Source organism: Apostichopus japonicus, chromosome 15, assembly GCF_037975245.1.
Source record: "Apostichopus japonicus isolate 1M-3 chromosome 15, ASM3797524v1, whole genome shotgun sequence".
NCBI classification, from domain to species: Eukaryota; Metazoa; Echinodermata; class Holothuroidea; order Aspidochirotida; family Stichopodidae; genus Apostichopus; species Apostichopus japonicus.
The window spans coordinates 8493214-8517315 of record NC_092575.1 but is presented as its reverse complement, the minus strand read 5'-3'; the positions used below and the strand labels follow the sequence as shown (position 1 = coordinate 8517315).

General features: G+C 37.1%; 2 protein-coding genes across 4 annotated transcripts in view; one reads left to right on the top strand and one right to left on the bottom strand.

Annotated features, from left to right (window-relative positions):
• The first annotated feature begins 50 nt into the window (after positions 1-50).
• LOC139980552 (18S rRNA (guanine-N(7))-methyltransferase-like) lies at positions 51-22927 on the top strand. Of its 2 annotated transcripts, XM_071992276.1 has the most exons (11): positions 51-113; positions 1874-1931; positions 10386-10423; positions 10970-11065; positions 12388-12470; positions 14346-14442; positions 14989-15085; positions 16145-16281; positions 16975-17023; positions 18445-18593; positions 18936-22927. In XM_071992276.1, the coding sequence occupies exons 2-11, from the start codon at positions 1887-1889 to the stop codon at positions 18988-18990; spliced, it is 846 nt and encodes a 281-aa protein (XP_071848377.1). In that variant the 5' UTR covers positions 51-113; positions 1874-1886; the 3' UTR covers positions 18991-22927. The 2 variants fall into 2 exon arrangements, with proteins under 2 accessions (XP_071848377.1, XP_071848376.1); XM_071992275.1 differs by lacking the exon at positions 51-113 and having other exon boundaries at positions 1744-1931.
• Positions 21533-24102, bottom strand: part of LOC139980553 (GTP-binding nuclear protein Ran-like) — a 20768-nt gene continuing 18198 nt past the window's right edge. For both annotated transcript variants that reach the window (XM_071992278.1, XM_071992277.1), the window contains exon 7: positions 21533-23640. In XM_071992278.1, the coding sequence (XP_071848379.1) occupies positions 23596-23640 (45 nt within the window). In that variant the 3' untranslated portion in view covers positions 21533-23595. The remainder of the gene's footprint in view (positions 23641-24102) is intronic.

The following is a 24102-nucleotide window of genomic DNA, read 5'->3' as shown; positions in this document are numbered from 1 at the left end:
CACACACCAGTAGAATATCACTGTGGTCGAGACACAAGATCCTGGGTTCGCTTCCTACCTTCGCCTGATGAGTCCCAAAAGGACGAAACCGGTCGTGAAGTGGAATTTTTCTGGTGTGTTATTCTTTATTTATTTACTATATATCTCTCATACCACTTGCTACACATTCATTGCTTATTTACGGCTTGGCTTGCCTATAAAGAGTGGTTATTCTGTGTAAATTTTTATTCAATATGGCAATTTTGGATTTGAAAATTGCCGTAAACATTGGAAAATATATCACTTAGCAAGATTATGTTGTTTGCGTAGCTTCATAAGGAACGTGGTAGCTATAAGATCGTGATATAAGTTATTGTAGAATATACATTCACGGAGTACTATAAGAGTTGAGTGCTACAAGGGGGCACGTCACATGACCTTCCGTGGTTGGTACGGTTTTCTCCCTATTGACGTAGTCGATCGGTACAGGATAATGCTATCCGCCGATGACAGAACTGCGCCACATTGCTATAGTTATACCCTGGTTCGACTAACCACTGTCTGTCGGTTTGCTACGGAACCATATAGTTCACGGAACTGCATTTCTGTTGTATAGTTTAATTATTGTTTGTGTACCTTCCTATATCTAACTGTAGATCAAAGTCACTGTTTTTTTAGGTAGTACAGAAGAACTGCCGAGGCTATCGTTGTTTTACTCTGTTTGGTGTTTTGTACTAGTTAATTGTAAAATAAACAAACTATGCACATTCCTGACATCAGAAATATAATTTGGAGTTGATTGAAGAAGTCTAAATTCCCCTCGGTCCGTTTATCGCATTGTTAACATAACCTGTGCCCTAAGTATATGGGATATTACAGAACAGAGTTATTTTATATGGTAAGATGTTTTAAACTAAACTATAATATCCCCCTGAGTAGATGCTCAGAGTGAGATTTTACACTGTGACACCCGTTTCGTTATATTGGGACCTTTCAGGCGACGGTAGGAATCGAACCCAGACCTTCGTGTCATGTACCATTCAGCCACAGTGATTTTACGAAGGTTCAGGTTCGATTCCTACCTTCGCCAGATGAGTCTCAAAAGGTCAAAACCGGTTGTGAAGTGGATTTTTCCCGGTGTATTTATCTTTAATAATTTATTGTATGTTGTAGACACGAAAGTCCGTGTTCGATTACTCCCGGCTTTTGCAGATGTCAATAACCTGAGTTTTGCTTTGAAAATCGATGTTACAACAAAACATTCAGACCATTGGGGTTACGACTGTTGTAATCACATTTCTAATTCTAAGCTACCGCACATGACGTTTTTCATCAACCAACCTGGGGCATTCCCAGGATTCATCCCAGGATTCATCCCAGGCCTAACCCTAACCCTAACTTATCTCAGGATTCATCACAGGATTTATCACCAGATTCATCAACGGATTCAGTTATCACAAGATTCACAAGGGTATTTCATATATTTGATTTTATCTTCTGCACGGTTAAACCATGTGATGAGTTTTAATCCTGTGATGAATCCTGGGATGAGTTTGAATCCTGTGATAAATCCTGGTATGAATCCTATGATGAAATAGGGATATGGTGAGGGTTAGTCCTGGGATGAATCCTATGATGAATCCTGGGCTGAGTTTGAATCCTGTGATGAATCATGGGATGAATTCTGTGATAAGTTTGAATCCTGTAAGGAATCCTGGGATGAATCCTGGGATAGCTTCAGGTTGGTCTTCAGCGCAGTGACATTTCGTTAAATTAGTACCAATGCTAAATTATCCACACGTTTGGGCGCTTGATCAGCTGTTTGTGAACATTTGTAACCTACTTCGATGCTTGCTAACTTTACTCATAAATTCTCGCGAATCATTTTCAGTAGTATTCATACAACGATGGCTAGTTGTAGGAGACCGGAACACCAGGCTCCTCCTGAATTGGTGAGTTACTTTTTCAAGTTAATTTGGCCTATCATAACACTACAGTCCAAATTCAACTTCGACCTGTACTAGTGTTAATATTAATACTAACGTTAGGTCTAACCTAATTAGGCCTGACTGTAGTGTTAGGCTATACCAAGTTACTGCAGGCCGTATTCATTATATAGGCCTGGGGACAAAGTATGTGACTTACAGTACAGCCTAACATACGCAAAGGACACAGGCACTCCCATCGTTGGCCCCACACAGTTATTAGATATAAAGGAAGGTTGTGGCTATTTACCTGATCAAGAGGGACATAATCATTGAGAACTAAGTTACATATTCACCCGATCGCAGTATATATACTAGTATAGGTGTTGCACCACAATTAATTACTCCAATTGACTTACACACTTAATTTGTCACTTTCCAAGGCTACTAGATCATAGAAGTTTTCAACTGACATGTCCTACCCACCATATGATAGCTGATGGCTATAGCTATCACAGCACAGTAAAGATGAACGATAATGACGGGGAAAAAATCTCTCCTTTCATATATAGTGTAGTTTACAGTATATATATGTTACTAAGCAACAGTTTTTTAATTTTTCAAATAGAACACCGGGAAGTTTTAAAAAAGGGGAATTGAAACATTGCTTTTTTATCTCTGTAATTGATACAAATTTAGGAATTTACAAACACTGCAACAACCTTGAACAGCACTCAGGTCAGTGAATGATCAGTCACTGGGATCATGATCTTTTCTGTAGTGTACTGTTCAGTGTGGAGCTGTGCGTGCATTTCGTGTTGCATAACTGTTATTTTAGTTTTTATGGCAGATTGTTCAAGACTTAAAGAGATAATTAATTTCATAGGATTTTTGAGAACTTCACCACATACAGTATATACAAGTTTTCTAACGAAATTTGCAACAGGTTCAATACGATTTCCCAATATCTGAATAGCTGACTCTCGAGCTGCCTCCAAGTAAAGTAAATCACAAGATCATGTGTTGGCGGGTATGATACAGTATGCTGTATGAATCTGCTCACTTACCTGTCAAACTAGAACAATATTAATGATGATAGTCTCAAACGTAGTTTGGTATAACTTCTGAAAGAAAAATCCAACTGTAGAAGGGCTTATAGGCACTACTGTGTCAGAGATAAACGTTCTTTCATATGTCATTAAATCCAAGAGAAAGGTCACATTGAGCTTGAAATACAACCGTCATTTAAACTCAATCGAGTGGTCAGCAAGCATGGATGGTTTTGTGAAAACTAAAAAACATATTTTTCTAGCCAAAAAAACAAATCTGGCTTAAAGACCGTTTTTTTTCCCCTCCCGAATTGCATCGAAAACATCCAAATCTCTGTCAGAATTGTCGCGATAGCAAAGATGCATATTTTTGAAGCTTTACCAACAGCAGTCCAAGTCTATTTGGTTCGCAGTAAATGGTAAAAAGTAAGGAGAATAAATTCAAGAAATGTTTCTGTCTTCATGATTTTCTTTTTATTACCCACGTTAACTTAACTGAAGAAGAAAGTCGAAAAGAAATGTGTTAGTGAAATGTTTCTTACATTTTGAACATCACATACACTTATCGTTTGTCTTGTGTTAGTGTACTTCACAAAGTTCAAGTTTGTGTTCAGAAAACGGTCATCCGTCCCAATCACCCAATGGTCTCGTCAGCTAGAAAACTAGTCTGATAATAACAGTACAAGTAAATATTTTCTTACAATAGTCTAAGAATTTCTGTTAACTTAAGAAGGGTTTGCTCGGTTGGTTGCTTACTGTTTAACCTGCTAATTAATGATGATAAAATAGAATTTGTTGGTTGACACAAAAAAAATTGCCCCAGATGGAGAATCTTCCTAAACGTACTGTAGATGTTATTGTAATACCTCCTCCTGAGAAACTACAATCAATTGCTCTACCCCCATATTCATGCTATTAAGATGTTATATTTTCTGAGAATAAGAGCCGAGCGTAAACCCCATTATGACCAATTGGAGATCGTAAAGAAATTTCTTTACTATATGATGGGTCCAATTAATTCAGTAGTGGCTTACAAAGTGTTTGAAAGTACCAAACTGCACGAGGCTGTAGCCATGTTCGTGGGTGGTGTATTGGCAGTAAAATAAATTTCTCTTCAAGGAGTGAAGAGAATTTACCATCTACACTTCCAAGTACAAGTTGAAAAATTTCGCTAGCAATACTGGAGATTAGGTCGGCAAAGATTATATATTGTTTACGTTATAGTGGAAACATGAGTTCATCAACGTAAACGAACAACCAACTGAGAGATGCCTTGTCTGATAACTGATAAGAAGAAATAGTGAAGGAAACTTACAAATAAAATAAAATATTAGCATACAAAGAAGAATTGTCCAACAGCAACATCTGTAATTTCCAGCCATATATGCAACATTTTTACTCCTCTAGTATGCCTTGGCTCAAGCCTGACGTCAGGTGTATTTTGTGAATAATGGACTGTGATTGGTCTAATGTTACTTTTTGCATCTTTGTTGTTCAACTCACAGAGCCCTGCTCAAATGTTTTCTCGCCGCTAGGCCTGTGGTCTGGGCCGGCTGTGTGCGCCGCTGTACATGTGGTATGGTATTGTGGATTTTGCAATGTACCTTTCAAGTCTTAACGATCATTTTTTGAACACGAACTGTGCTTAATGTGTACTAATGTTGGCCACCAAGGTCAGTTCATTACTACACCTAAGGGCTGCATAACCTAATGTTAGGTCTAGCTATCCACACTCAAGCACTGGTATATGGCGTGTGCCGATCGTAGCTGACAATTTCGTCTAGCAGAAAAGCTCTTGTTGCAATTTACTTTCATATTGCAAAGAGAACAGTAAATAGGAGAAACCAAAGTCAACAAAATGAAGGATGCAAGCTTTAACTTTGTTTTTTCCAGTATTTGCAATTCAAATTTTGTTTTTTTCGTTTTTTCAGTTTTCTTAAAATAAAATATAGTACCGAAATATGGTCGGCAAAAACTAAAACCAGTTTCCCGTGCAAGCTTAGTGGTCAGTCTACAGTAGCTCTTACAATTTTCTCCCTACAATTAATAACCATTCACATGCATGCCTATTCACATGCACATGTCTCATGGTTTGGGCTTCAGGAGGAATCATTCTAGCCCAACTGCATGGCGGTCCACAACCTGTACTTCCACACTGTGCAAACACATGAGGCAGTGTGTGCGCTACCGTAAGTAATACTTACACAATGTTTTTCGTTCGAGCTTACACACATTTCCTATTCGTATTACACATTTAAATGGTATGAAGGGTTGAAGACATCTTGGCCCCCAAAACTCGCCCCTAAGCAAAATTTGCATGTGGATTCTTTCCCCACAAAGACATTAGGTTGTTCACGACTGACATGTCTTCCAGTTCCAACACTTACTGTTGCATTTATCGGGATGTATATAAATAATGCGGCATTTAAAAGTATCAATTTTTGATTTGATTTTGATGTATCTAAACCTTGTGAAACATCACACAACCCACTCAGAGCTATCACTTGTCTTCTGAAATACATACCCTGAAGTTATTGGACTATCTTCATTGATTTCCGTTTCTGGCTTGGATATAATCTGATCTACATGCCTTCTCTAAATACCCGAATCCACTTTAACTTAGGTTTCCCAATGTAATTTCGAACTAGAGCTAGGTCATTCTTCTTAAATTCCCTTGATTTTGCCGTTTTTGTACGGTAAACCAGCTTGCTCTTACAATTGATCGTTGTAGATCTAATCTATAGATTTGGTCACAGAGGATCTAGTCTAATACGAAGTGTTCTCTTCAGAAACAAGTTAAACAACATAGCTGGGCTTTCACCTGTGACAGCATCTGAGGCATTTCTATATGCTAACAAAAATCTATCTACTTTTTAGTGGTGGACCACTATTTCCATTGGATGCTTGTATGGCTTGTTTTAGAGACTGAACGAATCTTTCTGCTTGTCCATTGGTACTTGCATGATATGGAAGCACTGAATTTATGCTTAGTACCATTTGCCTTTACAAATTCTTGAAACTCCTCTGAAGTAAACTGACTACCATTGTGGTTTTAATCAAATCTGAGGTAATCCATTTCTGTTGAACACTGTACGCAATACAGCTAATGTACGAGCTCTGTGGTGATATTACTCATAATAAATGCTTCAGGCCATTTTGAAAATGCATCTACTACAACCATGTACGTTAAACATTAAAACGGACCAGCAAAGTCCATGTGCACTCTTTCGTGAGTCTTTGAGGTAGGTATCCAAGGGTGTAATGGTGCAAGTTTAGGGTTGTTTTGAATAACTTGACATGTTAGACTGCTGCCCATCTTTCAATTTGTTCATTGATACTTGGCCACCACATATTGCTCCATGCCACTGACCTCATTTTTACAATGCCTATGTGACCTTCATGTAGTTCTTGAATTACAGCAGTGCGGCACCTTGAGGGTATGATAACTTGCATCCCCCACATGAGAATGTTTTGCTCTATTGTGAACCCCCTGTGTCTATGATTGAAGAATGTTTTTAGGACACCCTCATCTTCAGACAGTATACTGGGTCATCCGTCTAGAGTGTATCTCACTACTTTAGACAAAGTAGGGTCCAAACTGTACACATGTGATTCCTTATGTCCTCTCTTGGGTATGGCAGCACATCTGCATGGTAGACCAACACCATATTCCCATTTTCTGTGAGGCTATCTACGCTCTTAGGCAACCTAGATGAACAATCTGCATTCCCATTGTCCTTTGCGTTACAGTATTTAATATCATGTAGTCAAATTCAGTTACAAAGATAGCCGACCTCAATATTCTTTCTGCAGCTAATGTTGGCAAGTCTTTCTTTGGACCAAACAATGCTGTTCTAAGGGCCCGGGTTTGTTATCTGTGATCATAGTGAACTTGCAACCTTAGACAAGCATGTGAAATATCTTTAGGGCTTACACAATCCATTTACTCCAATTTGCGGGTATTCTGTCCAGCTTTGGTGAGTGACCTTGATGCAAACTGAACTGGTCTCTCTTCGCCATTTGGATACACATGTGATAGGACAGCGCCTACCCATGTTGGGCTAGCATCAGTTGCTACAGTGATTGGCAGTGATGGATCAAAATTAACCAAAAACCTGATGAACGCAACATTTCTTTAGAAGTCTTGAATGCTTTGGCTGCTTCTGAGCCCCATACAAATTTACAACCTTTCTCTAATGAAGCTGTGAATGGGGTCAACACCGTTGCCAAATTAGCTAAGTATTTCCTGTAGTACAGTAGTTATAAAGCATGCCTAAGTAGCTCCTCAATTGGCCTACATCAGATGGGTCTGGCATGGCAATAATCTGATCAACCTTGTCTGTTGACTTGTGTACCCTTTGCATCTACAGTATAGCATGTCCTAGAAATTTTACTGAATTCTTTAGGGAAATCACACTTTTCCTTTTTCAGCTTAAGACCTTCCTCCTGAAGTCTTTGTAACACCTGATCCAAATATTGTAAATTCTCTTTAGTTATACCTGTGACAAGTATGTCATCTAGATAAATCTGAACACTTGGCAATCCCTGTAGAACTTTTTCAATGGTGTCTTGCCAAATTGCTGGTGCTGTTGTTATTCCAACCACCAATCTGTTTTGCTGAAACAAACCCTTGTGGGTGGATAGACTGAGAAACTGCCTTGACTCCTCCTCTAACTCCATCTGATTGTAAGTATGAGCTAGGTCAAGCTTGGAAAATGCCACCCCACCACATAAGGTTGACAAAATATCTTCTACATTAATGGGTGGTGGGGCAAGTGGCTTGAGCAATTGGGTTTATGGTATTTTTATAATTTCCACAGATCCTCCTGAACCATCCTTTTTTGGTACAGCAACAATACCCGTACCCCATTCACTATGAGACACTAGAGTTAGAACTCCACTTTTCTCTAGCCTATCCAACTCTGCTTCTACTTGTGCCTTCAAGGCATAAGGTACCCTGTGTGGTTTAAGCATGATAGGTTGTGCCTCATCTCGTAGAACTATTTTAGCCTTGGCCCCTGATATTTTCCGTAGGCCTTCTTCAAAGAGCACTGCACTAACCTTGAGCGCCCTATCTGGCTTAGGGCTATACTTCTGACTAAATAGTGCCTTCCAATTAAATGGTATCTCTCTTAACCATTCTCTTCCTAACAAACAGTATCCTGTGCAATTCACAGTATACAACCTAAGTTTACCCTTGTAGTTTCCGTAAGAAGACATTAACATGAACACCTTACCTGATGCTTTAACCATCTGACCAGTAAAGGTCTTAAATGACTTATCACCTGGTAGCAACAGTACAGTATGTGTTTCAAATAGTTCTCGTAAAACTGTAATGGAGCCATGGCAACACCAGACCCTGTATCCACTTCCATATTCACAATGTTTCCTTCTATTTCTATAGGCACATAAATGTCACTTGTATCTGCCAGTGTACCTTCTTTGTGTAATTTGAGTCGGAGTGTTCTTTAAGGTTTTCAGTTTCACCTTGCTCTAACAGGTTTTAATGTGGCTTGCGATTAGGCCTGAGTCAGGAAGCAAAAAAACGGAACCAGGTACCTGTTATCAGTTATCACTACCTGGTCGGCTAACGGGTACCCAAAACTTCGGACTGAATATTGAGGGGAAAAAATCGCGGAACTAGCCAAACACAACGTACAATGTACATAATTGGCAGATCAATATGCCACCTTACATTACACCTCCGAAATGTACGTTTTCAATCGATACTCCTGTTGTTATGAACAACTGAATTTCATGTTTTGATGTATAATAAATAATAATGCAAATGCACATGAAATAAAGGAAAACATTGCAAACAAATAATTCCAGCTGTTTCTTTTTTTACGTTCTAGGGTTGGCATAATTCACAGGATTGCGCAATTCCCGCAATTTGATTTCAAATCCCGCATGTCAAAAGTTGCCAGGACGGGATTTCTTATAATAAATTCAGCTCTCATCTTGAATTAAACAGACATTAGGGCTGTGACCGTATAGCGATTCTTGGCTAAACCATTGTATTTGGAATACACGTATATAGTAAAAAGCCACTTGCAATTATGTTGTTTTGTTAACCCGTCTATAATCTATCTTAACATCCCATACATTTCCTTGCCAGTCTTTCCTGCTATAAAATGAATAAACAAAAAATATTAATTTTAAGAATTTCAATACATATGAACATATAAAGTAGCTACAACTATGAGAGGAAAGCACTTAGCTACAGTATGGACTACCAGAGCTAGTTGCCTGATGACGTTGTAAACACAATATCTCAAAGAAGAAAAGCTTGGGAGGACCTCAATCATTGCACACAAACAGTATACTGTATTCAAATTTAAAACCAATCTGTACCACTATCTACTGTACCTTTACACGTTAACCCAGATTTGAATTTCTTACAAACCCTTCAAATGGATGAGCGAACGATTTGCTAGTCAATATTTACTGCTGATGTCGTATTTGAGGCTAATCCAACATCGAAGGCATTTAATGTTAGGTCTAAAGACCTATAGTATGGTCTATGCCTAGGCTAGTTAACTTCATTATAGGCTAGGCCATATGTAATGGTTTTAGCCTTTAAGTAACTGCCGTAGCAACCGATTCCAAAATCACCCGTTTCAAAATAAACATAAAATTACAGATTTTGGCCTCTTCAAAGACCTGTGAGTTTGGCGTATAATGAATTATATAGTTTATTAGATTTAAGTGGACTGTCAGTCAGTTTGTTTTAGTCTCACAACCTTAACAGTGACTTTTATGCAGTGTTGGTCGATTCGGTGCAAAGAAAAATGAAATGGTTCACATATAGCGTTGTTAGGTAGTATTTCGGTTAAGAAAGGCAACGGCCTGATACTTGAACAAACAAACACAATGAAGGTAGCCCTACTGATCTGTACACTATGACAGATCTGTGTTATGGGCCTACTGCACATTCAAAATAGCCACCAAATTGCAACTGGATAGAGCGGATATTGTAAATTGACCGGAAATCTTGGGTCACCATAAGTCTGCGACCATTCACATTACTGTACATTGATTAAGAACGCAAGAGGGATTGAAGAAACCCAGAAAGGAGCATTATTCTTAAGAACGCACGCACACTTGAAGTTCGAGTATGCGAGCGTTCACTCTAAGGGAATTAATGACAAAGGTCATTTGAGGTCAACAGAGTTCAAGTTATGAAATCTTGTCAGCCCTATAATTTCCACAACAAAGTTGCAAAAAATTCATAGTTCATAGTTGATATATTGATGCACATTATTGCAAGAGCCTTTTCTTATGAAATGTGGCAAAGAATCACTGAGACTCCTGGCTTTCTTGTATCTTAGTCTAGGTACAGTCATTGCTTATGTCTTGAACCTGTTCCAAATGTTGATATTCAGTGTCATAAACTATTTGTCATTACATTTTGAGTGCCTTTCTGTTTCAGTTTTATGGCGAGACAGAAGCAAGAAAGTATACTTCAAAGTAAGTGAGATTTAACACTTCCTTGCTCCCTTTGGTTTTTTGCAGATTTTGTGGCATGTATCTTTGACTAATTAGTCAAGCAAAATTGGTTGATGAGCCTTTAATGTTTCAGGGTATATTCTTTCAAACTGATTATTGTTTAGATTTGTCAAACTTTTTTTCTTGATATCCTGTGACATATTTTAAGTTTGTTCCTTAAACATGACATCCTTTAACTGCCAATTTTCCAAGTGCATATTTTATGTTAAGCAAATCAGTTGTTTATTCTGAGCTGAGTATTACTGTATCTTGCAGACCTAAATTTTTTGCAGTTACAAGGAGAAATGTTAACTTACTTTTAATCTGTGTATTCACAAATTGGTTTGATGCAAACTTGGTCACAGTTAAAAGGTGGAAAAATATATCAACTACATAATTTAAATACTGTTGTTCTAAAACTATAACAGTATTTATTTTGTTGTTCAAAGTATACATTGTGTTAAGTATTATCATCAACAAAATCCATTGCATGCAGATGCCACATAGCTCTCTTCTTTCATGTTGCAGTTCACGAATGATTGAAATTCAGATGACAATGGCAGACAGGGCTGTTGAGTTGTTGGCTCTTCCAGAAGGAACATCAAGTTTTATTTTGGATGTTGGGTAAGTATTGGTAACTCTTTCTTCATTTCTTATTCTTCAAGAACAACTGCAAGAGTACTGTACACTTGAGGCGTGTATCTGAAATAAGGATATATATAATATCAAAAGTTAAAAAGTAAATAATTTTGAGCTGGATGATTTGGATGATTTCATACCTGGCAAGTAGATCCATCTTAATATTGAGTACAATAACCCTATTGCTTTCCATGGAGGTCAAACATTATTTCAGGTCAACAGAGTCCAAAGTCTGAAATCTTGTGAAGAAAATGACTCAAAATGTAAAGGTCAGATGAACTTTACACATGGCGGCATATATACATCCAAATTAGTGAAGACAAGAACCATATTGCTTTCTGTACAGGTTAAAGGTCATGTTAAGGTTGACAGAGGTGAAAATTTGAAACCTTTGTACTGTAAGCACCATATCATCAAAAGTACAACTTGAATGAACTTTACACATGGCGCATACTGTATGTGCATCCAGCATACCGTAGGAAAACTGCACAAACTATATATTCCTTTCTGTGGAGATTAAAGGTGATTTGAGAGTAATAAAGGTCAATGTCTGAAGCTCTTGTAATCAAAATAACTCCAATTTTAACTTAAAAAAGATTTAACAAGGAACAGAGCAGAGTTAATGTTGCATCTTATGTGCTGCTACTGGTCCATGGAATTCTGTAACAAAACAATTAAAAATTCTCTTATGTTAAATTCTTTCAAGACAATTATCTAGGATTTCTATTTAAGTTGTGGGAAACTTCCTCCCTGGTTTCTCTATTTCTCACTGTGATATTTCTACTTCACCTCTGACTTGATAAACATTGAATATTGAATCAAGAAATGCAGTTGTTTATAGTTCATGTATGACAATTGATGTTGTTGCACAATTCACTCACCCAAATAAAGAGAATAAACAATATTTTTTATATCAATACTGAAACAAGCCATGAAACTACTGTATGAGTTGGATCATTGCACTTCTTTCTGTAAGCTGTGTATAATATACAGTATATGATGTAAATATCAGACTTTGTTACACCTTAAATTGTCTTAAGAGGCCTCTTCAAACAGATTGGTGTGTATTTCCCCTAATTACTGTATGTGATGGTTTTGGAGCTTATTGGAGCTTATTGTCATGAACTCAGCTGAGTATTAGCAAGGGATCACCAAACTTGTAGCTGGCTCACATTAAATATTTAGTGCATGATGATTTATGATTGAGAGACAAATGATTAGTAAGTTATTTTGAAATTGATTGTACATTAGATCTAATGATAACTTTGAACCTTTATAGTTTCTTATGATGTTTCTGTACTTACCAGATGTGGTTCAGGACTCAGTGGTGAAGCATTAACAAACCGTGGTCATTTTTGGGTGGGAATGGACATCAGCAAACCTATGCTAGGTAAGTTGACAGAAACAGATTTATCAGTTTAGGGGAATGAACGAACTGACCATAAAGTAGAGGTGAATCTTAGGGTTGGAGAAACGCTTTACTTTGCTCACAGTACATTTCAGTTTTACTTTACTTTACTTTCATTTCATTTATTTGTTCTCTAGTGTATATTATTAATAGGATTATGCAGAATAAGAAGTATGAAAATGTACATTAGCATCACGATGGAACATAACAGGTTACCTGCGATAGTTTAAAACTAAATTAAAACAAAGGTTCAAGTGCTTCTGTGTGAATGAAGGTTGTGGCATGGTTAAGTCTTTCTGAAAATGTTTATTCTACATTTTGATGTGAGGATTCCTTCAATTTCTATTGTTTTTAGTTAGAAGACACTTTAGTGCAGGATACAAGAGTTGTTATTTACTTTGTTCCTCGCTTACCTGTTCCCCACAACATTAGCACCCTCATTCTACCGTGCCTAGAATGTCCTGGTAACCTTTTAACACTGTGCGTCCTCTATGACCAGCTCCACCGGTCACCGCCATGCCTTTTCATTCCACCATCCCAAGTGTCTGGATTGTTATTTTTCGAGTGGATTTTTGGGGCTCTTTTAGGGAGCCTTTTTCGCTCTGTTTTTCTGTTTTAGCACTAGCGGGGGTAGCAGTTCCGCGAATTGTTTACCTTAGTTACGCTAGTTTTCCTGCCTTGTGTCACACACACCCTATAAATGCGGCAGTTTGTTTTTCTCTCGTATATTTTTGTTTTATATTGCCTTCTCTCGTATTTGAGCCTTGTCTTTTTAAGTTTCGTCACTTGTTTACTTCACCTATTTGTGGGATGGTTATTTCAGGTCTTTCTTGTTACCTTTGTAAGCCACGGGCCTCTAGGCAAGGGTTAAGGCACTATTACTGTACATGTCTCTACCTTTTGTTGGTTTACTTCCCCTTCCCTGTTTCTCCCATCTTTTTGTTAATTTATGTTAACAAGTTGTTCCTTAACTTGGGGTTTATCAGTCATGTCACATAGTCAACTGAAATGTGTTAACTGCTCGATGTTCCGTCCCGGGAGGGCTTGGGACAAACATGACCTTTGCCTGAAATGCCGTTCTTGCACCAGAAGGGATTTGGTCTGGTTTTCATCCAGTTCACCCCCAACCAATCGCAAGGAATTGATGTCTGGTTAACAGGACAAAGGAATAAGTTGCAGGACAAGCTAGACTTGATCCCCAACCCCAACGGTTCCCAAGTGGAGAGGGAAGTAGCTCAAATGGGAGAGGAAGAGGAGGAAGGAGAGGTAGAGGAGAGTGGCCAAGATAGGCCGGAAGGAGAGAAAGGAGAGGGAAAAGGTGAAAGAGAAGGAGGCAGCTGCATGGCTGCGTTTTTGGTCCGTTCGATCCAGAAAAATGCGCTGACGAGCATCAAACGGACCAGTTGACTGTAGTAAACTATGTACAGTGTGCAGATTCATGGATCAGATGAAGGTCATAAGTTTGATAAAAGTCACACACATTTAGACTCCCTTTTGATGTTGTTTGTTGAAGATGTGTCCAAATGTACAGTTATTGTGTCTATGGGATAATTGTATGTTTGTTTCAAGTTTAAGGATTTTACACCATTCTCAGTGTACTTACTGTACACAATCAAATTTCAAACACCAGAATCTGATACGTTAGGTTTGGTGGATGAGACTGGGCATTTGGTGAACCAAGTACATTTAGGTAAGAGCTTTCCATATAACACCAAATTCTTTGAACTCACTACACATTCTGGACACATGAATGTCATGTCTTTAAGCAAATATACAGTTTACTGGTAAATGGATGCCTGGTTTTCAGCTGCATGAAATACTAAAGTTTGCTTGAAATGTTCTTTGTTGTCTTTCAAGGAATTGCAGAAGAAAGAGAGGTAGAAGGAGACCTCTTTCTGAGTGATATGGGAGAAGGAATGTTTTTCAGACCTGGAACATTTGATGGAGTAATAAGGTTGGCAATAAACAATATGATATGAATTTAGGCTTGATGTTTGAGGGATGAGAAAGCTGTTTTCTTTGCCACTTACCTCTAAGTTCTCCTTAGTGTTCCTTACTTTGTAATCTCAATGACTTTGCAATGGATTATTTCACCAGAGAACCATGTTTGTGATCTTCTCAAAGAAACACCAGAACTTAGATATAAAATTGCATTTTGCTTTTACTTTGTCAAAGTGTTGGTAGCTGCAAAGTTGTCAACTAAAGTAAAGATAATGTATTATAATGTATTGTAAGGTTTTTCTCAAGCAGTTCTAAACATCGGATCTTCTTTACAAGTTATATAATTATCAGACACGGAGAGGGATGTATGTATATCAGCATATGCATAAGTGACCTTGAAATGACCTTGATATCAACTTTCAGTAGTAATGAAAATTTGGTAGCCTAAATAATAGAGCATCAACCTTACAGCAAAGTGGCTACTATATTGGTCGATTAGAATGTGGAGTGAACTGTTAGGTCTAAAACACATTGCAGTATTAGATTGTTCTCTTTGCAGCATATCCGCTCTACAGTGGCTCTGTAATGCAGACAAGAAAACACACAATCCTCCAAAGAGACTCTACAAATTCTTCAGTACACTCTACAGCACCATGGTGAGTGACTTACAGTACCAGCAATTAGCTTGCATCTTGTTGTATGGAATCAAATGATTAATAGTTATTGTGAGACTGGTATAAGGGGTTAATTAATGAAAAGTTAAATGATGAAAGCCAACATACACTTTTAACATGGAAAGCAACAGTAGGTTGTATACTGACTAAAAATTACACCTTGTGTTGATGATGGCCCTCCATATTGAGCACAGGGAAATCTTTTTGGTTTGTTTCTGTTCAAGATCATTTGAGCTAAGAAGTTGAAAACCTTTCTTAGATTCAAAAATGTATTAAGGGAAAACTTTGGTATGCTATGTAGCATTGTATATGAGCTTGTGAAAAGGTTCTGGTGCCACCATATTCTTAATCTCTTTCTGTCAAATATGTTATCAATTTCAACATAAATATATTTTAACATTAAATATATTGAAAAATAGGTGCAACATTACCATCAACTTGATAAGTCATCATTTAGTTGCATATTGACAAGTACTTATCTAATTTTACCAGCTTAACATATTATAATATGTTGGAGAATAATTGCCTTAACATAAAGTTACTGTTTCAAAACTTTTCTGTGAAGTGTGGAATGAATCATGCTTAACTCTTACAGTTTGCACAGCTTACCATGAAATGTTAAGAATACGAAATAATGATTGGTAGAATATACTGTAGGTGTGAATTCAGTTCAATATTTGTTTATAGTTTTCTCTTGTTGATTTGTTTATATATGCATAGAAAATCCAAAGGTCTCTTGAAATCTTCCGGGCTGTAGATATCTAGATTCTAAATCCAATGGTGCTGTGATCCACGTATCACATTAAGTACATATAAGTACTAATTAAGTACATGATTCATAGAGATGCAACTAGGAAAACTTAACGTGCAGATTGACATTAACTATAAAAACACATTAATTCTTAATAAATAAAGTGAATGCAAAACTAAGAAATGCTTCAACTTTCATGTCCTTTTGCATATAGTTAGTTTAATCTTATTCTTTTCTTTATGAATATATTATATATTTGTTGCCAATATATTTTTCATTTGTGTTAATAGAAAAGAGGAAGCAGAGCAGTCTTTCAATTTTATCCAGAAAACTCACATCAGCTGGAGTTGATTACATCACAGGCAATGAGGGCAGGTTTCACTGGAGGAGTTGTGGTGGATTTTCCAAATAGTACAAGAGCTAAAAAGTAAGAAGTCTTGCTAATGTATTGTTGCTACTGTAATTCAGATCATTTTAAGCATAAATGGGATTAAATTATAATTAAGGGTGGAGGGGGGAGGGAGATAGAGGTAATCTGCATATGGATTGTCACACAGTGGAAGGGATTAGAGAGAGGTATAGTAGAGATATTTGAGAACTGTAGGTAGCATAACTTCTTGACGCTTGGTTCTTGACACTTATAATCCCAGCTGTGGTTGGAGACAGACTGTCATTGCGAACATGAAATGTAGCCATAGGCTTCTTTTGTTCATGCTGTTGTCACCTGATGAAGTCAAGGATTTCTTAACGATTGTCACAAATATTTTAAATGATCTAATTTAGCCTGAAAATGCTAAATAAATTCAAAGCACTACCTGCAGTATTCATCTCAGCAAGCAGCACCTTGGCCCTTAAATACTATTGAGCAAGAAAGTAATCAGATGGGCAACAAATATAAGATGTCACTCAGAGATAATCTTGCACTGATTCATTTTACTAAATAAATTCTTGGTTTTCATTATAAAGTTGGAAAGGAAGACTATGCAAAAATAAATTTAATCTGCACAGATGCTGATTCAGACAACTTCATATTGATTCATCTGCCACATGTATTTTATGAATACATACTGTTAGTTGTGAGGTTAATGTTATAATGAAGTCATGTTGTTTATTCTTTCAGAATGTTCTTGTGTTTGTTTGCTGGACTGTTGAATCCACAACTTCCTACAGTAAGTAGCTTGTGAAATGAATGCTTGAAAGCACTATGTATCAGTACATATGAAAAATGAGCATGCTGCCTCTGGGTAAAATCTGTCAACAATTTACAATGCTGTGTGATTCGGTTACTCTCCACAAGATTGCAGAAAAGTTTAAAAACTTTAAATTGCACTTATTATTTTGTCACAATTCAGTCAAACTTAAATATTAAACCAGGCCAAGAAGTGGATGGTCAGAGTGTTGTTGTCTTGTGATATGGTTGATTCAGAATTTGCTACTTTGCAGAACATGCTACTTTGGTGGTGACATCTAGTGTTGGGGTGTTCATACTGCTGTAGTGATGAGATGTTCATGCTGCTGTAGTGGTGGCATCTAGTGTTGGGATGTTCGTGCTGCTCTAGTGTTGGGATGTTCATGCTGCTCTAGTGATTGCATCTTGTGTTGGGATGTTCATGCTGCTCTAGTGATTGCATCTAGTGTTGGGATGTTCATGCTGCATCTAGTGTTAGGATGTTCATGCTGCTCTAGTGATTGCATCTAGTGTTGGGATGTTCATGCTGCATCTAGTGTTGGGATGTTCGTGCTGCTCTAGTGGTGGCATCTAGTGTTGGGCTGTTCGTGCTGCAGATAGTGTTGGGATGTTCATGCTGCTTTAGTGGTGGCATCTAGTGTTGGGATGTTCTTGCTGCTCTAATGGTGATATCTAGTGTTGGGATGTTCATGTTGCATCTAGTGTTGGGATGTTCATGCTGCTGTAGTGATGGCATCTAGTGTTGGGATGTTCGTGCTGCTCTAGTGGTGGCATCTAGTGTTGGGATGTTCGTGCTGCATCTAGTGTTGGGATGTTCATGCTGCTCTAGTGATTGCATCTAGTGTTGGGATGTTCATCCTGCTCTAGTGATTGCATCTAGTGTTGGGATGTTCATCCTGCTCTAGTGGTGACATCTAGTACTGGGATAGTGTTTTGTCTGATTTTAATACATTAGTGCTGTGAAGAATGTTAAACACCTCGAGAAAGTCTCTTAGTTATTCAATCATGTACTGAAGGTGAACACTTTGAAATCAGTATCTAGTGCTAACCTACTTTACATTGTTTTGCTGTTAAATCCTCCACCAAGTATGTGAATTGAAACCATGGTGTGATGTGGTCAACTTCAGAGAAATGTTACAGCCATTTTTTATGCCTGCACAGATAAAAGTTGTTGTTGATGGGTTGCCACTTAATAAAGTGTATGGTACCTCCTGTGTACTGAATGTTGTGTGCCTTACCTCTGAAGTAGATTTGAGAAAGGAACCCACGATTAATGCAGTTTGAAACAGAAACTTCTCTAACATGGGCTGATGCAAATGTATGTAGTTACTTAGCATGTAGCAGGTTCAATTAACTTCATTATGCATTGTGGTTTATGCTCATCTTTGTGCTTGACTGCAGGGATTAGGTACTGGAAGTCAAGCATATTCTGGGCAGGTGACAAACTCCAGTCAAAGACAAAGATTTAGGAATCTGAAAGGTAAATCCTTGAAGAAGAGCAGGGACTGGATAAAAGAAAAGAAGGAAAGAAGGAGAAGACAAGGCAAAGGGTGAGAAACAGATAAAGTAAAGAATGTAGCCCTTTTGGGGCTGTCCTTTGGAATAGAGTGTATTTAGTCTGTAATGGGATGGGTGTAAATGCACACTTCATCAAGCAGGAATAGCTGTGTTAGAGAACTAATAAAAGATAAAATACATGTGAATATTTATATATCATGAGTTGCAGTAGCTGGCAGTAATGAGAAATTAACTTTGCATTTGGGATGCTAATTTCTTTGCAATCATTGACTATTCTTCTTAAAACCATTCTCAAGTTTCTCTGAATGCTCAGTGTGAGACTGTCTTGTTTTCTTGTATTCAAAGTTGATAGGGATTGTTTTCTTGCTTTGCAGTGATTACAAACCAGACTCCAAGTACAGTGGAAGGAAGAGATCGAACAAATTCTGAAGTGTTTTCTGGGCACCAGCTATTAGAGAGGGAATGGAATTTTCTCTATCAGTGCAAGAAGCATCTTATGAATCTGTGGCAAAGACCAGAAAACCTAGAGTTTGTACTAAGCCAATACAGCCTTGTTTGAAGTTGTCTGTATAGCTTTACTTTGTAATGAGGAAGGTTATAAAACAAACAATGCCTTAGACTTTGCCATTTATGTTACCTCAGTCTGTATGTTAGCATATTTTCATTTTTGAAGTGTTGCTAAAGGACAGCAGTACCTAATCTGTCCATTTCTCATTAATTTTATGCATTTGTTTGTAGCATCTCAACGAGACTATGGCAATGTGCTCTGTGGATGTGCTTCATCTCTTCACAAACTTAAACATACTCAGCATTTGGCAGCCTGCTTGATAACTAAATCCAGATTTAATGACCATATACACCAATTCTTAAAGCTGATTTGTGTAATATTATCAAACGATACAACTCTGGTCGTCATCTGGTTTCCTCATTTTTGGTTACTTGCCATAGGCAGGCAAATAAAATATGCCGTCAAGTTGGCGTTTGTGTACGTGACACACTAGTTGTGAACAGGATATCTCAAGATGGGTAACCTCTGCAGTTCTCATATTTGGAATGTGGCTTTCCCACAATAAGTATAAAAACCCTTTTGTTTGGGTGGAGGTCAAAGGTCATTTGGTTTCAGCAGAGGGCAGAATGTGGAATCTCAAAAATGCTTTATCTCAAAGACCTGAACATCAAAGGAGCTCAAATATGCATGGTAGGATAGCCTTATAAAGTGTAAAGGTTTTACACAATTTGGTGTAGGTCATAATTTGCATGTCATTTGTTTTGAAATATCAGAAAGATTCATGATTATAGGCAATAAATCAAAACTTTGAAGGGTAAAAGTATTGACATCCATATGTGGTAGGGAATATGCTTCATTTCAAAGAATAAGCTTGAAGTACATAAATAAATTATAAAGTAGAGCACCACTGCACACTGTGGAATACTTTGTATTGCTGTTGGTGTCTTTGTTCCAACCTGGGGGCACTCTTATCTTATTATTACTTTGATTTAGCGTTGTGTGGGATCCGGGTAGTCAAGTGAATCCCGGTATCCCGGTATTGACTAGTCCCGATCACAGTGCAATGTGTAAATACTACCTGAACTGGGAAAACAACCGGTTATTACATTCGTTTCGGTATCATTCCCAGGAATCCCAGACATAATAAAAATATGTACGTGTTTCTGATTGAAATAAAGAAAGAAAACATGTTTATTTCTGGTGTCTGTGTACTTGGGCTCAGCATGTTGCGGGGCCTGTTGTTCTGAAAATTCGTTATTTATTCTTCCTTCAAACGATGATTGTGAAGGTTCCCATGTATAAAATTTTACCACATGTATTTCACCTCATTTTGATATAATAATTATAACGATATAAATTTTGAGCCAAAACCGCAGGGAGTATATCCAGCTTAAATCCATCTTCGCCTGGGACAATATATTATTATGCCTAGGGTACGGCACTGGTACACACAGTGCAGTACGGTACTTGAGATGTTGTAATGGAATGGATTCGTATATTATTACGGGGGGTTCCACAATGTCATTAAAGTGATCTTTGGCTACGTTTTAAGAACTTTTGTATGAAAGATAGATATGGTAGTTACTGAAAGTACATTTTCTGCAGAAAACAACAGCCGATTAACGATATAAATAATTCTGTACTTTTCTCATGTATGTAGTTTATAATCCTGTATTTACATAGCCCCTACAGTATGTTACCTTCTTTTTGTCTGAAGTTCCAAACATGTGGCGACTTGCTGATAGTTGAAAACTCTTCATTGTGAACTTTTGATTTGAAGTGTTGCCCTATTCCAACATCATGGAATAGTGTGAACCCCCAATTTCTGTTTGTGTACGGGTTTCTGGTTTTATCCACATTCGCTTTTTTCCAAGGTGTGTGCTTTGCTTTTTGAAGGTGAATGTTAAAAACAAAGGCCCGAATACAGCGTGTTATTTTGGATGTTTTTTTTTTTATAATTGTACATGTATTGAATGTATGACATGGACAGTTTCGTAACTAAGTGCTTTGAACCATAGATGACATGATGAGGAAAATTCCGGTAGTAGTTAGGATACCGGGATTCAGGTTGCAGGCTTGCAGCACTACCAGTTGTGGAAATTTGCACTACCTCACAACATTACTTTGACTACAAAGTTGAATCCATTGGTGTCACTGAGTTGTAAACAGATAGAAGACCAATCAATGAATAGACATAGCAAATTCAACACTTAGTTATTTCTCTGTGTTACAGTGTGATTTATGTCCGACCAAAAGGAAAATGGTATTTTCTAATCATACTTTACCAACAGAGAACATAAGCAGTATGAAACAGTTTCTGTATCAAAGTAAACTAGTGCCTGGATTGGCCAAGTGTTATCGTATGAAGAGAACTAGGAACAATACTTGCACTGTTCACTGACAATATTCAGTCTGCTAGGTATCATGAGACAAGATTCAACATATTAGTCAATCAGAGGTCACTTGCAATTGTTTACAATGTATTCAGCATTCACCAGTCAGAATTTACATTATGCACATTCAGTTTGATACTCTGATTCAGTTTGTAGACTAAATAGTACAAGACCAGCAAAAGTTGGCTTTACAACTCCTGAATATAGGTCAAAATCACACCAGGTACATGGGAAGACAAGCAAACCAAACATGTTTTAAGCTTTCAAACTATTTTCTTTAAATGTTGTGATAAATTTTTGAACCAGAACCGTCTTACCTTACAATGTGTTCATGGCAATGTTAAACTGTGTTAAGTATATGATCACAAAGAATTAGTCAATATCCTTGTAAGCTGTCAGGTAAACTAACTTAACCGAACATATTTAATCAATAACTGACTATCAAGGTTTTGAAAATTAACTGACAGCTTTATTTAGACAGGAGAATAAAGTGAGTTTATGAGCAAGTAAACAAGCTAAGTAACAAATTAAAAAAGGGACAATTTTGGACTGATTATTTACACTCACAGGGTTTCAATGTGAATGGAATATTTTGAGGTTCAAACCAGACATGTTAATCTAAATGATACAAAATACTATTTATATATAATGGTAAACACCAACTTAATTAGGATAGCAATTTGTAGCAGCAAGTCCTACTGACAATGCTGGATAAACTGCCAGAAGTTTACAATGAGGGAAATGTTTTATTTTGGTTGTTGACATAGCTCTTGTACTTGTACAGAACTTGATTGTGCTTTTCAAGTACTTTGGAAAAAATATCAGTTGTTTATCATTAAAACAGCTCTATTTATATGTTTTATAGATAAACACCTGATGCTTTCTTCAAAGTACTTGGAAGGACAAGCACTAGACAAGTTCTTTAACTAAGTACTCACATGAAGGTCTACAAGTACTACTTAAATATTGAGTACCAAATGCATATGCTACAATATTAATAACATAATTCATTGCTTTGCAACATATAAATTTCCCCTGCATACTAACTTAAGACTTTGCAGCTCACTTTTCAGTGGATGAATTCTAAAGCATTTTATGCTTTCAAACATGTTCCAAATAAAAACTATGAATCACTATAAACAAAGAGTATATGTAAGGTTTTCATGCATTGTCTATATATGATGTAAAACGTTGTGATTCAAGGCATACAAACAGTCTAGCTTTGAAACCAGCAAAGTTTAGTGCCTGTTGTCTCGTTCTAAATATATTCCTCTTCCACAGAGTCTTACAGAGGAGAAAAACATTTCCAAGTTCATTGATTGCTCTTGCTAAACTTAAAGAAATTATTTTATTTTTGTTAAATTGCCCACCCCTCACAAAAACGAAATTGATCTAGCCGCCTCAAGATAAACTTATTGTACAATAAGTAATACTACCTAGTTTAACAAAAATGTGTTCACACTTAGACCACTTGCTTTGTGGTAATGCTCTCCCACCTAAAAATCCTACATACAATATTTTTACTTTTTGAGTTCACAATCAGAATCTATTGAGTCAATGGCCCTTTTTAATCCTGATAAATTTATTCTGATGCAACAATTGTCAGTGTTCTTTAAGCAAGGCATGACCTAACTTTAGGTCAATGCAACAAATTTTGCAAACATATCACGCTGCAATTATCTAATTTGCCATCTTTGCCAAATAGCAAAAGATGTTGAAGCATCAAATGTAGTTGAAATTAATGTAAATAGTGTTCAAAGTGAAAAACCTGTATCTCTTCACTTATGAAAGAGAGCATACACAAAAGTCAGTTACTTTTGGGACAACTACATCATTTGTTTCTAGTATGAACACAAAGAACTAGCTGTCTAACAATATATTAACAAGGTCTAACAGTGAGAAAATATTACATAAAGGAATTGTCCTTCAGGCAATCCTTATAAGGTAGTTTCAGGTATTACATTTAGATTGTCTTGGACAAAAGTACAAACCCCTCAGAATAAGTTCTGACATTGTTGTTTACATTCCTGCCCCATAGAACACAATTACTATGTCAATCAGAAAACTCCATACAAAGAACTGCAGAACTAGAAACTTGTTATATTACTTTCAACTGACAGAAGGCAACTTCCTTTAAATTTCCTCATCCTCATCTGGCAGAGCTGTTTCTTGTGCAACCTGTCAAATAAAACAAACAACAATAGTAACATAATGTTAATGATTGATCCAAATTTTTTTGTCACAAGATTTTATCCACTCAAAAAGTGCTATGCATACTTTCTTTTCTGAAAACCTGAGTAAACTCTTAAATCCATCCTAAGGCCAAGTGGAGCATCTAGACATAGAGGACAAATTTGGCGGTTGAGAACTTGCAAAACGAAGAATATTTATCATTGTTTGTGTACTCAATAATACCACAAAAAATACTGAAAAGATACGTCAACATGGTAGGGAAGTCGTGATATGAGATTTTTTAATAAAATAAATGCTATCACCATATGTTCTACAAATTGCTCACACCCATTCTCAACTGGATAAAATCCAGTCACAACCAGAGGTCCCTGCTGAGTGCAAGTTCCCATGTATGCCCAATAACTGTGTCAGTTAGACTTGCGTTGACCTTAGTTTCTTATTTTTGAC

Bases quoted from the DNA above. Each gene is read 5' to 3' on its own strand.
- LOC139980552 (XM_071992275.1), top strand. From the start codon at position 1,827: ATGCTTGCTAACTTTACTCATAAATTCTCGCGAATCATTTTCAGTAGT. The intron at 12,471-14,345 runs GTAAGTTGACAG...TTGTCTTTCAAG, and splicing joins CATCAGCAAACCTATGCTAG to GAATTGCAGAAGAAAGAGAG. The intron at 16,282-16,974 runs GTAAGAAGTCTT...TTATTCTTTCAG, and splicing joins AATAGTACAAGAGCTAAAAA to AATGTTCTTGTGTTTGTTTG.